The sequence below is a fragment of the Schistocerca piceifrons genome, chromosome 8, assembly GCF_021461385.2.
Source record: "Schistocerca piceifrons isolate TAMUIC-IGC-003096 chromosome 8, iqSchPice1.1, whole genome shotgun sequence".
In the NCBI taxonomy this organism is placed as follows: Eukaryota; Metazoa; Arthropoda; class Insecta; order Orthoptera; family Acrididae; genus Schistocerca; species Schistocerca piceifrons.
Genome location: NC_060145.1, coordinates 321,567,138 through 321,583,534, shown reverse-complemented (window position 1 = coordinate 321,583,534; position 16,397 = coordinate 321,567,138). Strand labels below are relative to the sequence as shown.

Below are 16,397 nucleotides of genomic sequence, written 5' to 3'. Positions count from 1 at the left end.
ACTTCTTTGATGTACTCCGAAAATTTCCTTTACGTCTGTCACTCCTAAGAGTGACTTGTCGAGTTTTGTCCGTAAGGAAGTCATGAAAGCACTAACCAGCCGTACGGGACGTTGTCTACAATGCTATGGACCTCCTGGAGGAACAGACCAAGTTGAGTTTTGCAAGATCTTTGTTTGTGGAATCTATATTGACTTTTATGGAGGAGATTTTAGTTCTCCAAAAGTTATAATTCTTGAGCACGAAAAATGTTCCCTGATTTAACAACAGACTGACGTCAACATACAGGTCCATAGTTGTGTGCATTTGTCGTACGGCCCTTCTTGAAAATGGGAATGACCTGTGCTTTTCTCCAGTCATTAGGTACCCTTCATTGCTGCAGGATCTACAATAAATTGCTGCTACAAGGGGACCAAGTTCTTTCACATGGTCATTGTTGACTTATCTCATCTGGTCCTGATGCCTTTCCACTACTAATCACTTGTAGTTGCCTTTCTATTCCGTGATCGGTTATCTCAGTATCTGCCATTTTGATATTTGTGCGATGGTTGAAAGGAGGACTGTGTTATTATCTTCTGTGGTAAAATCTTTTTGGAAGACCAAATTCAATGTCTTGGCCTTCTCTCTGTTATCTTCCGTTTTAGTGCCAGTATGGTCTCTGAGTGAATGAACAGAGGATTTCAAATTGCTTACTGATTTTACATAAGACCTAAACCATTTAGGGTTTTTACTCAGATTGCTTGACAACATTTTACTTACCAGATCATTGAATGCTTATGTCATTGCTCTCCTTATACTTATTTTCTTCTTTATGTCATACGAAGAACTCTTTTTAATGACCTAGAAAATAGCATTTACATACTTTTTCTACATGGAAATGTGAAATAGGTACACTGTTTCATTATTACAAGGTTAAAGCAACATTAGTCTAACACATTATTAACAAGGCCATTTTCCCGTCATCTGAGCATTATGGCTTGGTGATTGTTGAAGAGGACATCTCTCATATGATATACACTGGTTGGCAGCTGTAGTTTACTGTATGTTGGGAGTTTGGACTCAGCTTGCCAACCTGTTCTGCAAACTGCACAATTGTCTTGGAAGAGCAGTATTACTATATACTTATTAGCTAACACAAAACAGAATACAATTCCTTCATCTCAATGCAAGATTACTTGTTTACAAGCAATTCAGGACAACATTTGATTTTGCTCTTTACAACTTATGCACGAAATTAATGACAACTTTAACAATGTGCAAGTTTGGTCCCTTTAAATAGCATCTCAGTTGATGAGACAGATCTAAATCTTTCCATCAAGACTGTGAATTCTTTTCTAATAAGTGAGCTATGGTTGTCATTACCATAAATGCAACTCGAAAGAAACCATTTATATTTTTAACCAAATCACCTAGAGTCTCGCACACTAAAAAATCAAATGAAAACTTGAAGGAATGCCAGTGACCAGTCAGCTTTGTTGTGATTTCATGAGAATAACTGTTAGTGACTGCTGTTACACATTTGCACTTGGCAATACAATTATTATCTGGAAACTCTATGCTAGGTGTTTCTTTTATTATAATTATTCAGTGTAGCAGCCATGCTTTAAATTTCAGTTAATTATTGCACTCGCTACTACATGTGTGTTACTGCAGCTTCATGAGTTATGTAGTGCCAGAATCTCATTTACAGATCGTCCAGAATGTCAGTGTCAAACCCTCCTCCACACCTCTGCTGCCACTGTTATCAGCGATATTAAAGGGGACAGAAAACAAAGTTTAGTTGTAAAGAACAAAACCTATTCTCAGAGTTAGTCATCCATGCCGTTATTGTACTTTTTTTTTCTTTATGGATGTAATTCAAAGCTCTTATTTTCCTTCTTTATTTTACTCACATATAATGAAAGACTTTTTTAATTCAGGGACGTTTATTGTAAATATGTGAATTCATTGCATTTCATATCTCATGCATTGTATCTGTTTGATTATATTTGTTGCAAAGTTTTTTTTATTCATTCTTTTTCAGTTATGGACCATGATCCATCAATGTATGATGAAATGAGATTCAATGACATGGGTTTCCTCCAAACTACTATATACACAGTCATTGGTGAGTAGTAAATTGTTATGTTTATAGTACCATACGTTCCTAAATATAAGTCACACTTTTTCTGTAAATATTCGCCTGCAAAATATTAGGTACAGCTTATTTGTGCTACCTTGGAAATGTTGATATTTTGCACATCATAGAAACTTCATCTGTAGAGCTTGCTTCTTAGTTCAGACTGGAGCAGTAGTATTGCTAGTGTTTGAAAATTAATCATTGTTGTTGTGATTCGGCCTCTTTATCGATATGCATGTTATTAAGCATAATTTATTTTCAGTGAAATCGCAGAAAATAATAGTACCTAACTGTCCTGTAAATACAAAAAACAAGAGATTTCCAGTGGTGGATAGCTTGTGGTCAATACAGAACGCAGAAAGATTGTTGAATAATTCATATGTCTGTGACTTCGAACATCATTTGTAGGCTCGACTCGGAAACACTTGGATAGAAACTATGTTCTGAGTGTCCTCATATGCTCTCAGCTTGTTCACTGAAAATACAATAGTCAAGTGAATGGTTATCATCTTTAATTGATGTTACATTTGTGTATTGACTATTGTCGGGCCCACAGTTCTGTTACTCTGCACAGTAGGATAGGCAGAGTTTTCCTTTAATTAAGGTGTAAAATTTAATCTTCACCAATAAGTGGACTGTAAAGTGATAGAAAGTAAGTCATTAAGAAGAACTCAAAACAACAAAGACTGACTGTGATATTAGCACTTGCTGAAGCATAGAACTTTCTCCAAAGAAAATTTCCTCTAAGCATTTGTGATGTGTTGCCAAGAAAAAGACAACAGAATTAATTTTGGTCTGGTGTACTTCTCAGTAAGAGAGCTAAGCTTGTGTTGGATGTGTGTAAAGGTCACCACGCACTTGACATAAATAATAAAGGCGCTGCATATACTTGGAGGTGAGACTTCATAACTGAAGGCCCTTGATGCCATTGCATGTAAGCCATTTAAAAACTGTCTCCAAAAAAACTATTCCTTGACTTTCAGAAAAGATGGAAATGAGCATTTGACATCATTGGCCGGGAGGCCCCTTGCGGAGCAGGTTCGGCCGCCTTTTAGAAGAGTGTGAGGCACTCATCCATCTGCCAAAATTAAGCCTTATTTACGACAGTGTTTTCACGGTGCACAATATCACCAGATTCTGTAATTAAACGGTTCATGAAGTGCTGTGTGTCCTGTGCCGTGGTTGATAGGAAGGACAACCTGTTTTGGGATAAAAATGATGAAAATACTGATAGTGATGTAACAATACTGGTAGTTAACAGTAATGTCAGGGTAGACTGGACTGGAAGGCTGGTATGATTTATCTACATCAGATCATAAAGGAATATGATTAAAGAGTGACAATATATTGAACAGTTTTTGTAAATAGGTAATGTGAGAAATTTTTCTCTACTGCTTTCCTCTGATATTACTCTCTCCCTTTCCCCTCTTAAAAATGAAGGTTTGCTGGTGCAATGTTTAATTAGATGCAGCTTATATTCAGGCCAGTCCAATATATGCTGTGTACCTGCTGCATGGGATTTTTGGAGTGCACTTGGAAGTTTGTAATTTAAAAAAAAAAGGATTGTTTATTGGCAGATGGGAATAGCACAACACTTCAACAGGGTGTATATGCCCCAAGACAACTGGGAAACCTGGGAAAAACTGAGAATTTTTTCATCCTGGAGAAATCATGTAAGAACCTGGGAATTTTTTAGAATTCTGGGAATTTTACATTGTTTTAGTTTTCATTTAATTTTTTGTAATTTTGACTGGTACTCTAACAAAGAATTTTACTTTAGCCCAGTACTGCTGAAAAATGCTGCACCAATAAAATATAAACGAGAGAATAACATTGAAATACAACTTTAGTTGCAAAGAAAATGAGCCATTTGCAACAACAAAACACAGTGCGCACACAAGCGTCTGCCAACACCAAAGAGTGTCAAAGACTATGCAATACTTCATAACAAAAAACTGCTTTTGATGCAGGCCCCCCAAGATTGTGGGCCTCGAATCGATGTGCGTGCTGTCACAAGTGTTTACATTTCTAACAGGTCATGGGAAGATCTTGCGAATGGTGGTTTGAGAAGCTTTCCTTTGTAAGTAAATTTTCTTTTTTGCAAGATGAATTATGTGTAAGAATGTGTGATGAATTTTGTAAATCACATAGCATTAGACTCTCATTCAAAAGTTAACACTGAGGACCAGCCACTTAGAATAATTTTGGGCCCAGGAGACCAGCCATTTATGCCATTATTTAAAATTTCACTGACCCATTTGGGTTTGCTATATCTTAACAGGTAGCACATGCTAAAAGAAAAAGACTAAGCTTCAGAGTTAATTTTTCCAATTTTAGTTGTTTCATTGATCACAAATTATACAATAGTGATGATAAAAAGTGTGAAGTGAGTTCTTGAGCTATTTTCCACATGACAGACTTTTTTATGGAAGAGTTGACATGCTCAAGGGAACATGTATTCAGCCAGGTAACCTATGAAATGTTAGATGCTCAACAGTGAAATTTATAATCGTGCTTGTCAGAAATATTTAGCTGCTGCAACTGAAGCAAACCCTCAGGGAAGGGGAGGGGGAGCAGCAGAAATTTTTTTAATGACCAATATTATATGTGACAGCCTAGTTTTTCTTGTAGCTATACTGTATGTATATTAATCTAAACCATCAACTTTTCCATTTTGTGTGTTCGCTCTACTTAACAGTGATGTTGCTATTGCCTGACTACATCATGTATCCTATGCTCTGAATATCTGCTGAGCAAGAGCACATAAATGAGCTATCATTGAGTGACAGAAGCGCATTGTGATCTCAAACTCTGTGCTTCAGAAGCTATCGTGCTGTATTTGGTGGAATTTGTGTTTATAGTTTCGTAATACAGAAATATGCAGTGTAAATGTTGCCATGCATCAAAGATCTGTTTAAAACACATTGTTTTTTGCTTGGTTTAATTTCCTAAACTGCCATGAAATCCCATGTCTGTGTACAAACCTTCACCATTCAAGGGATTGCAAAGTCTTACAGCTGCCAGGGAAAGTGTAGTGTCACTTAACATGGAAAATATGTATGTTCATTAGGGGAACGGTGTATTTTCACCCAGTGAAAAGTGTATTTTCACCCAGTGAAAAGTGTATTTTCACCCAGTGAAAAGTGTATTTTCACCCAGTGAAAAGTGTATTTTCACCCAGTGGAAAGTGTATTTTCACCCAGTAAAAAGTGTATTTTAACCCAGTAAAAAGTGTATTTTAATGCAGTGAGAAGTATATTTTTAACAAGTAAATCGAAGGAAATCTGAGAGTTTTTTCCTTGTATGCTTATACATCCTGTTCAGGGGCATTTTTAATTTCCTTGGAGTATATAAATGACAGAATTTCATACTGAAGTGACCAGTTTAGCATATACAGAAAAATGCACATGTCATAGTTACTGAAAAATAGATCAGTTGTAAACTTTGTACACGGACTTTCCTTTGTGTGTGTGTGTGTGTGTGTGTGTGTGTGTGTGTGTGTGTGTGTGTGGGGGGGGGGGGGGGGGGGGGGGGACCACGACGACGACACACATTGATGAAGTGTTGAAGTGTTGTCTTGGTGAAGTGTTGTCTTAATATTCTCCCGATATTTACTGTACAGCTAGGTTAAATAGAAACTGATTTTAAATATTAATTTTTAAAGAAAATTTTCCAGTCCAAGTAAAATGTTACTTATCTTCTGTTTTAAAAATATAATGTAACTGGATAGATAAAAAAAATCTATTCACCAAGTGGCAGCAGGAGAAAACACATTTAAAGGATGTGGAAATGCCTCCTCCTTCTGGCAGAAGGGATAAAGGGAAAGAAAGAGGGATGAAGGGAAAAAACTGGCAAGGTTTAGGAAATGGGGAGAGTTATGGAAGAGTCACCCAGAACACTGGGTCAAGGGAGACTTATTAGGTAGGATGAGAAGTAAAGACTGACTGTTAGTGCCTGCAAGGGATGAGATTTGAAAACCAGAAAGTTTAAAAGTGGAAGACAGGGTAATAAGCCAGACAGAGATTACTGAAAAAACATTATGCATGAATCAGTAATAGCAGAAAGCTGAGTCTATTATGCATGTTAGATAGGAAAGGAGGGTGAGGTTTGGGGTTGGGATGAGGAAAACTAGACAGGTCAGAAAGTAGAGGATGCAGAATAATAAAAGGGTATTGAAGAAAAGGAATAGTTACTGAAAATAAATTCTGTGACCACAGAGACCATCCTATTCCAAAGCCCATGCTACTTTCCTTGATGTAAACCTCATTCTGACGAAGGTCAACTACCACTTCTCTTCACATTAAATCTACAAACAAACAACAGTACTTACATTTTGTCAGTTGTGGTCCTTTCCATGTCAGATGTTCTCTCCCTTAGAGCCTTTGCATTTGAGACAAACATGTTTGTTCAGGTGCAGACTTCAGAGCAATACATCACCATCCTCACCTCATCCCTCACTGGACGTAATTATCCCACCAGCATATTCAAAAGCAGACTTCATGGGCCACCACATCCAATCCTAGTACTGCTGATCCCTCAAAAAAAACTTAGGGGTACACCTATTGTCACTCAATACTATCCTGCTCTTGAATATTAATCAGCTACTTCAACAAGGCTCTGACTCCCCAAAATTATGCCCTGAAATGAGGTCACATGTTTGCACACTCCACCTGGAATAGCTTTTGTTCCCCCACTGCCTTTTTCCTTTTCAATCTCCGGCTGCAGTATTCTGGTCAGACCCTATGTTCCTCCAGCACACATTTCTCTACCCAATGGCTCCTATCCCTATGACTGTCCACATTGTAAGACTTGTCTGATGCAACCTCCTGCCATCACATGTACCAGCCCTGTAACTGGCAAAACATATACTATCAAGGGAGAGCCACCTGTGAAACGACTCATTGTATAGCAGTTGTTATGTTAACACTGTTAGGCCTTCTCTATTGGTATAATTACCACGTAGTTATCAGTTAGGATGAATGGGAAACACACAGTGTCCTATTGAGAGCATGCACTACAAAATGACATTTGTGATCTTGGTGCCTGTTTCACCACATGTACCATCTCGACTATCTCTTCTGATTTCAATTTCTCAGAAATCCACAGAAAGGAATTGGCTTTACTGCATATGACTCATTCTCGCCACCCCTCTGAACTAAATTTACATTAATTTTTGTGGTTGTAGTTTTATTTTTTTCCTGCTCCCCTTTTATTGTTCTATATCTTCTATTTTTTGAGCTTCTCTTTTTTCCCCACCCCCACACCCATTACCTGTCTTATCATTTATAATGTACGTAGGTTTCCATTTTTATTGAGTCTTGGATCATGATATTTCAGTATTCTATCTTGCTTATTATCATATCTTCCACCTTTAAATTCATATCCAAGTCTAGTCAACAATATCAGACTCTCCCTCTCATCCTGTCTGGTAAGCCTCCCCTGACCGGGTGTTGTGAGGGAGTTTTCTCTAACAGTCCCTATTCCCTAAACTTCACCAGTCTTTTTCCTTCATCCCTTTTCCTTCAACATTTCTGCCAGGAGAAGGAACCACTGGCTCTGAAAGTTTGTGCATTTCCATATCCTTTATGTTTGTTTTTTCCTTCTTCTGAATAGTGAGTAAATTTGTTTAAATATCCAGTTATATTTTCAGACATTGATTATTTTGTTGATATTTATCTTTTATTTTGATTGTTTACAGGTTGTGCAACAGCTTTCATGTTCATCGTGAGTATCCTGGTGATAGCCATCTGTCGCGTGCATATGAAGCGATCGCTCCTTTCCCGGTGCCCCGCGGGGTCCAGGCTAGGAGGTGGTTTCCCACCTCCTCCTCTCCGTGGTGTCGGACATCCACATCATCATGTCCCCCTGTATGACTTGGATGTCTTCTTGAATCGGTCTCCTTATTCTACAGCTGATGTCTCATCACCTGGTCCAGGATCTCTCTTAGTAACATACAATATTAACAATGGTATTCAGTTTGTAGGGCGACCTGTGGATCCACCTCCCTATAGTGAAGTGGTAGCATCACCTCCACGAGAAGGTCCTCCACCTCCTTATGCATCTCGTGAAAGCCTTGCAAGAACTATTGCTGCTGTGCCAGTAACTGAAGATGATGATGATGTGGAGATTGCCGATGAGGCTGACTTACTGTTGGCTAATACTGCTGCAACAGGACCCACCCCTTTGATACACCAAAGTGGCAGTACTTTGCAGGTTACTATTGTACATCCTCCAGCTCCTGCATCCTGTGTCACAACATCAGACAGTTCGGAAGAAAGTGAAAGTTCATATTTACAAGGAACAGCAGCTGCGACAGAGGAATTCCGGCCACTGCTAGATGCTCCAACATCCCCAACTTCGAAGGTACCCGATTTCTCTTCAGCGGATTCTCCTCCTGGTCCCGGCTGCCTGAGGGAGAGTTTCATTGGCTTAAGGGACAATGTTTCATTGGGAGAGGCTATTGCTGCACCTGATGCCAAAATGAGCCAGGCTCTTAGAATAAGAGAAGAATTCTTGAACGGTAGTAACACAACAGTGTCAGTTGCTCATGCACAGTGCAGTGGTGGAAATGAAATTACTGCTGTTACTGTTGGTTCAAACCATTGAAGTGTTTAATGTGGACATTTTTTTTTCTGTGAATTTGCTTGCTACTTAGAGAAATCCTATGGTTCCCTGTGCCAGAGCCAGCCATTTGCATTGAAAGATTGTGTACAAAGTTCAATTTTCTATTTTTATGAGAGACACTAGTAGTGCGGCATGTCTGGAGTCATTGTCTCACATTAATTGTATGTAGCATGTGGTACATTGCTCATTATTTGCTACCATAATGTCACACATTGTGGTGCAGATCAGAATCAGCACATCCTTCATCAAATGAATAACCTGTGTAACTTCTTGTATCTTCTGCATACTTAAAGCTTACATCTAACAGTAGTGTCACTTTTACAGCGTGTAGCGAATAAAACTGACATCTGTGATGCCTTCCTTTTTAATGACTTTTGACAAGATTTAGTGTAAAAACAGTGCACTTTAAATCTTCACTTTCAAGATTTTCTCACAGTAGTCATGTTTCTGGTCAAGATTGAGTCAGCTCAACTTAGTTCTGGCAACTGAGAAATTTATATGTAATGATCTGTTTAACAATCGTCTTTCACAATTATATATTTTATTATTATTTGTAGTTTTATGAGTATTTGTATCATGACATCCTGTAAAGGAAATGAAATTTTCACAGGACAAAAAAGTTTTTTTATCACAAACAAATGTTCAAATGTTGGGCTTAATAGTGAGTCACTGTATTTTCATGAGTAAATTATGATATGAGACTGTAAATTATGTTGTTGTTAATGAGAGAAGTAAGTGAAGTTTAGTGCTCATGTTATGAGTAGTCAGTCAATATGTAAAGGCAGTTTCCATGACAGTAAGGTGCCTACTGTTTCATTGGTCTCCTACACTTGGATCAATGCTTATGTACTGTTTTTATACAATTTGTTGAGTACAGTATTTGTGAATTCCTACTTAGTTTTCCTGTTAATATAAAAGACTTGTTTGCAGTTCTGTTGTACAAGTTTCCATTTTTTGCTGTGTTCTATGAATAAGGAAAGAAAGGTATGCTGTGTGATGGAAACTTGAACTTTGGTACTGTATTGTAATCATGCAGTTGATTTTTGAATATCTGTACAGCACTCTTATCATTGCCTTGTTGTGTAGTCATTCCAACTACTTGTATTTACCACCCTTTCACATGTTTGTTATTGATCTGAAAACGGGAGTTGTGTCAGATTTACAAAACACTCAGATTTTTTCAAATGTCAATTTCTATGACTCAAAGAAAAATCCCCCCCCCCCTCCCCCCAGCAACACTTTACTGTTTTTTCTGTTATTCATTTTTTACTGAATATCAATCTAAAGTTGTTGTATTTGGTATGTATGAAGTAGCTGTTTTATACACAGTATCGCATTTTCAAGAAGTGGTACAAGTTATTTATCTTTAACGTATAGTGTAAACTTAAAAAACTGTAATTGTTATAACATTTATTCCATTACAATGAGGTCAAGTGTTGAGAACTTTAATTCTCTATCTTGTTGAGCATATGCCTCCTATGGATGCTTTCCTAGATGTAGGATGTTGATAAAATGATTTTTGAAATATTGAAATCAAGGATACAAATAATAAACTTTCCGTAACTGGAACTTTTGTAGTTAGGGGCCCCAAAGTTACAGACTATTTAATATGTTTTGAAATCAAGTTCCTAGATAGTGTAACTGTTAAACCATAAGTACTGTTTCTTGTAAAGAAACTCATTGTGAAGAAGTCAGCATTTGCCTTCCATACCACTGTCACCAACATTACCACCACCACCACCATCACCACCACAAGTTAACGGAAAGGTATAAATTTGGATGTTAGCATAAGAGGACCTGACGACTGTTTGCAAATTAGTCTGCTAATACTGTATCAAAACACTATGAACAAATGTTAATGTGTATAAATGTGATCGAACATCTGAACTATTGGAAACAGTAATAATACCATGGACAGGCTAATTGCCTCAGAACTGAGAGATTGTAAGTTTTATTGGGAATGATGAATCTGAAGCAAGAATTAATAAACAAGAAGGAGGATAACGTTAATCGTTACTGAATGGTATGTCGTAGCAGATAAGTTGTGGAAACAAAAATTTGCTTAATGTTTGTATATTGCAACACAAATCTCGCAATTCAGTTGCTGTGTCACTTTCTGTCTTGCCCTTAACTGATAGAACAACTTTTAATGCACAGTTTCAGTCTTTGGTAAACCATTTGGCACACACAAAATTGGGTGTGGTAGTTGCTACATTCAAAATGACAAAAACAGGTCCACCTTTCTTGTCTGTTTACTCGCTAAAATGTTGCTTTTGTGTTCATTAGTGGGAAGCTGAGCCCTTAATGTACTGCTGATAGCTACATTTTTACTAAATATATAATGTCCTGTCCAGATTTTCATCCATTACATGAAGCTGAGGTGGATTTTTACAAGATGCAAAAGTGACAGTAGTGTCATGAATCTAATTCTTGTTTCACTTACCACATTTTAAATAGAAATTTCTGCAAGTTTATACTGGAGAGTTTTACAGTGGAACAGCTGTCACACAGGTAGATCATTATATATGGCAGTTTGGTAAAATAGCTGATAAAAGTACATGTTAGTATTCAACGAGGCAATAGGCGTGTACAAAATTTTCCACCAAGTAACGTGTTAAATAGTTTGACTGAGATAGGTTTCTTATATCTTTATACATCTCTGAAGTGTCACAAAACTATGAATATCAGCCTTGTAATTAAGCAATAATAACCTGAAAGGTATTAATGAATATTCTGTTTCATTGTAGACAGTTACGTTGAACGCTAAAGAGAATTTGTTTATTAGGATTTGACTGCTGTACTCGTTAAAAAAGAGAAGTTAAGTTTGTGTGTTTCTTGCTCTCATTCCATTGCTTAACCGTTTCTTTGTGTTCCATGTCAACATGTATAAGTGCAGGATTAACATTATATTATACTTTCTGGTGCAAAATGCGGGCATTACAAAGAATATAGAATGGGAAGATGGAGCAGTACTTACTGCATGGAAATTTATGCAGGGACATTAATAATATGTGTTTTACTGAATAAATGTTCCAAATAGCTTAAAAGTTTTTCACTGTCTCAGGGAACCACTGAAGGCCAATCTGACTCTACTTAACAAAATTGAACAACTTGGTGTTACTTTGTTATGTATTTCCTAAACTATGATATAGCTGTATTGTCAAATTGTGAATATTTTTGAGAAAGATGTATTTTTCCTTTGTTCCTGACACACAGATGAGGTGGCTGAGGCAACTTAGCAGTGTATGCACATTTTAATTTTCTTTTGTAAATTCTTTGTAAAGCACTCTATGAATTTTAAGCTGATTAGTATTCAAAAATAAGTTTCTGTGATGGTGCTGTCAGGAGCATATTATAAATTGGTTGCATAGATTTTGTCATCCTATTTGATTGGAGGGTAAGCTGTGGAATGTTAACGAAAATAACCAAGCTGAATCAGTGCAGATGTCATTGATGGTTGATGCACTATGAGTAAAGGAAGTGTGAAAACAATCACACATAAAATACACAGTGTTAGGATTACAGTTTTATTTTATGTGTTTTATGTAAGCCCAATTTATTTCTGTACCAGAATGTACTTAGCACACAAATGAATCATCCCGGTGATATTAAGGTAGCTGAAATGTACCTGCTTACCATTGTATATACTGTTACTCCCTTCACAGGAGCAAAAGTGTTAATAGAAGGGGTGGAAATATTATGAAGATATAAAAGGAAACTGATCAGAAAGAGCTAATACCTCTTGATAACTTCAGGAAGTCTGTGAAGATAGTACATTATCTAGACTTCTAAGTAATGTTTTCTGTATTGTTTTCTCTTAAGCTCCGCAGTGAATATTTTTTTGAATGATGAGTAGGTACTTCTTGTTTGTTAAGCATTGTCTGTAAAACTCATTGTATGTATGTGTATAAATTAATGGTACTTTTATTTAAGCCAGTTCACCCACATGCAAGAACTCAAGAAAAATGTGAAATTTTGCTTGCAAATTGAGGGGAACAGGTGTTGTGTTTCTTAGAAAATAAAGAAGGCAGTTGCATTTATTATGTTTTTGTGGTGAAATAATGGAACAGAAAATGGAAGCTTTTCATGCCTGATATATTGTAAATGTATGATACAAGACATGTGGTACATTGTTGAGAGTACTCACTTCACCACAAAAGGAAAAAAATGGAATTTCTTGTAAATGCATAGTTCCTTTTTTGTGGAACGGTCACATCCTGTGTGAAGAACAATGTAGCAGATCTTCTTTATGTGACTTCCTGGGTACAGAGAAACAAAGAGGGGTCACACATCTGTTTCACTAGTAGACAATACATGTAGGTGCTAATATTTCCACGTTTATATGAAGTTAAATTTATACAACAAATTATTCAAAACAAAGTTGAACATTTTAACTATGTTATTCTAAATAATAGAACTGTGAAACCGGAAAGTTTTACCTGTTAATAATGTGAATATTTAAAGCTTTATAAAATATAAGTGACCTGTAAAAATGTATATAATCACAGCCTGTTAAAAGTTAACAGCTGTCTTTTATAAATGTATTTTATTAAGTACTTGAATAAGCCTATACAGCTTGTAATTAATTGTTGTGTAAGTTCCTGCCAGTTTATCAGAAGTGTTAAATACACTAAAATTACTCAGATTGTACCTGCTTTACTTCAGAGAAGTGACTGCTTTATTTTTGAGTTCATTTTTTTAGTATCACAAGGTTTTAACCTTATCATTTTTCTTCTTTTTCTGAGTGCTTTAAGTTTATTAAAAGTTTGATGTATTGTGTGGTTGCTGCTGACACTAAACATTGTATATTTTGAGTATCCTCTCATTTTTAGCTTTTGTTTAATTCTTAGAAAATACTTGCGGAAAAGTAAGTCCTCTTCAGCGTTCTGTTGGCAGATGAAGTGTAGGAACTCAGTGAATCATCAAAGAGGGTTGTCAGCTACACACATTGTGTTGTTCGCTGGTAACACTGTTATAAAATACAGTGTTTGTACTGTAATTTGTCTTAGTCATCAGACAACTGTATATCATTATGCCTCCTGGTAACAAGTACATGAATGACTTTCCAATAACATCTGCAGTTTCCTTAAGTAAAAAATGATTAATTTTTTTTATTCATTTAATATTTGGAAGGGAAGCTCTCCCAACTCAGTCTTTGAAATATTTACAAGCATTATTAAACAGAATCAGGTCACTTTTCTGTGAAATGCACGTGCAGTAGTTCATCACTTTTTCTTTAATACATATCATTGAGATTTAAAATTGTAATGTATTAGGCAAAAAGATTTACTGAAAGCTTGATTTGTAAATATCTCAATTTTTAACGATCATCATTAATGCCTTAAAACAATTTACAGAATTTTAGAAAAGCTATAGAATACTTTATTCTAACTAGAAATAGTGTGTTTATGCGCACATGAATGGGTCTGGTATGTGGTAAGATGGTTTATGTTACCATGGAGTTTATTTTTCCCTGAAATGCTAATATTTAAAATGTTATACAATGAAATATTGGAATGCTATCTAAAATTATTTTTATTCTGAATAAAAGTGAACTATAGGATGCATTTATACAGTAATTACCAATACTTTGTTGTGTGCGGAAGTGGAGGCATGAGGATTATCATTTGCATTGACATTGCCTTATTGTATTGACCATGCTTGAAAAGCATTTTTGGTGAACGTTTGTGTTCTAATCAACGAATATTGCAGCATTGTTTATACAATATATGCAAAGAAAAAGAGAAACAATCTCCTTGTACTGTCCATGTTGTTATGTCTATATAGTTTAATGTGATGTTAATAGAGATCACACATTACACTAGAAATTTTTATTCACTTGTAAATATGATCCTTTCTTTGAAATATATATTTTTCCTTTAATACAGTGATGTTTCATAATCTACCTTACTCCTTATGTATATTGTGGATATGCTTCTCACTGAGTAAAATGAAGTGTGGTTTAATGATTGAAGAACAGTTATTGCTTTGTCGAGTAATGAAATACTCCCTCTCCCCCCTCCCCCCCCCTCCCTCTCTCTCTCTCTCTCTCTCTCTCTCTCTCTCTCTCTCCTCTCTCTCTCTCTCTCTCCCTCCCTCTCCCTCTCTCCCTCTCCCCCCTCCCCCTCCCCCCTCTCTCTCTAATAAAATAAATTACTTATTTTACTATGTAAAAATTATGTGGGACAAAAAGATAAGTAAAACTGATATCATATTTAAAAAAAACAAAAAAAAAAAAAAAAAAAAATACCACACACTGTGCAGTTTAAATTCAAGTAATAAAATTAAGTCTGAATTGGCACTAAAATAGTTAAGAGAGAAACCAGGGAATCCTTTAAGGAGCCTGACAATTTTGTTTTTCAATAAATCATCTAAATAATACATGATTGCCAGGTAGCCAATGCATTTAATAATCATATCCTTGAAGTATCTCAGAAGACTGACATGGCAGCTGAAGGTATAGATAAATAAAATACAGGGTGATTCAAAAAGAATACCACAACTTTAAAAATGTGTATTTAATAAAAGAAACATAATATAACCTTCTGTTATACATCATTACAAAGAGTATTTAAAATGGTTTTTTTCACTCAAAAACAAGTTCAGCGATGTTCAATATGGCCCCCTCCAGACACACGAGCAATATCAACCCGATACTTCAACACGTTCCACACTCTCTGTAGCATATCAGGCGTAACAGTTTGGATAGCTGCTGTTATTTCTCGTTTCAAATCATCAATGGTGGCTGGGAGAGGTGGCCGAAACATCATATCCTTAACATACCCCCATAAGAAAAAATCGCAGGGGGTAAGATCAGGGCTTCTTGGAGGCCAGTGATGAAGTGCTCTGTCACGGGCTGCCTGGCGGCCGATCCATCGCCTCGGGTAGTTGACGTTCAGGTACTAACCTTTTTCGTAGGACTCTCCATACAGTTGATTGTGGAATTTGCAGCTCTCTGCTAGCTCTGCGAGTCGATTTTCCTGGGCTGCGAACAAATGCTTTCTGGATGCGTGCTACATTTTCATCTCTCGTTCTCGGCCGTCCAGAACTTTTCCCTTTGCACAAACACCCATTGTCTGTAAACTGTTTATACCAACGTTTAATACACCACCTATCAGGAGGTTTAACACCATACTTCGTTCGAAATGCACGCTGAACAACTGTCGTCGATTCACTTCTGCCGTACTCAATAACACAAAAAGCTTTCTGTTGAGCGGTCGCCATCTTAGCATCAACTGACGCTGACGCCTAGTCAACAGCGCCTCAAGCGAACAAATGTACAACTAAATGAAACTTTATAGCTCCCTTAATTCACCGACAGATAGTGCTTAGCTCTGCCTTTTGTCGTTGCAGAGTTTTAAATTCCTAAAGTTGTGGTAATCTTTTTGAATCACCCTGTATATGTGAGGAGTGTTGCGCCATACATGCAGGCAAATTACATTTAACTGAAAGAGTTGAAAACAAACAAGTCTCGAGGTCTGTATGGCATCCCAATTCAATTTTACGGAGAGTACTCTATTGAATTGGCCCCTTATTTAGCTTTCATCTGTCATGAATTTCTTCCCGGTGCAAAGTCCCAAGCAACTGTAAAAAAAGCTTAGATAAGTCCTATATAGTTGAATGGTAAAAGAACACACCCACAGAACTACATATTAA

General features: G+C 36.6%; 1 protein-coding gene across 1 annotated transcript in view; it reads left to right on the top strand.

Moving 5' to 3' along the window:
* LOC124711399 overlaps positions 1 to 14,624 on the top strand; it is a 78,932-nt gene extending 64,308 nt beyond the window's left edge. Inside the window, exons 6-7 of the mRNA XM_047241454.1 lie at positions 2,022 to 2,105; positions 7,816 to 14,624. Of these exons, the coding sequence (XP_047097410.1) occupies positions 2,022 to 2,105; positions 7,816 to 8,723 (992 nt within the window). The 3' untranslated portion in view covers positions 8,724 to 14,624. The remainder of the gene's footprint in view (positions 1 to 2,021; positions 2,106 to 7,815) is intronic.
* Positions 14,625 to 16,397: the final 1,773 nt, after the last annotated feature.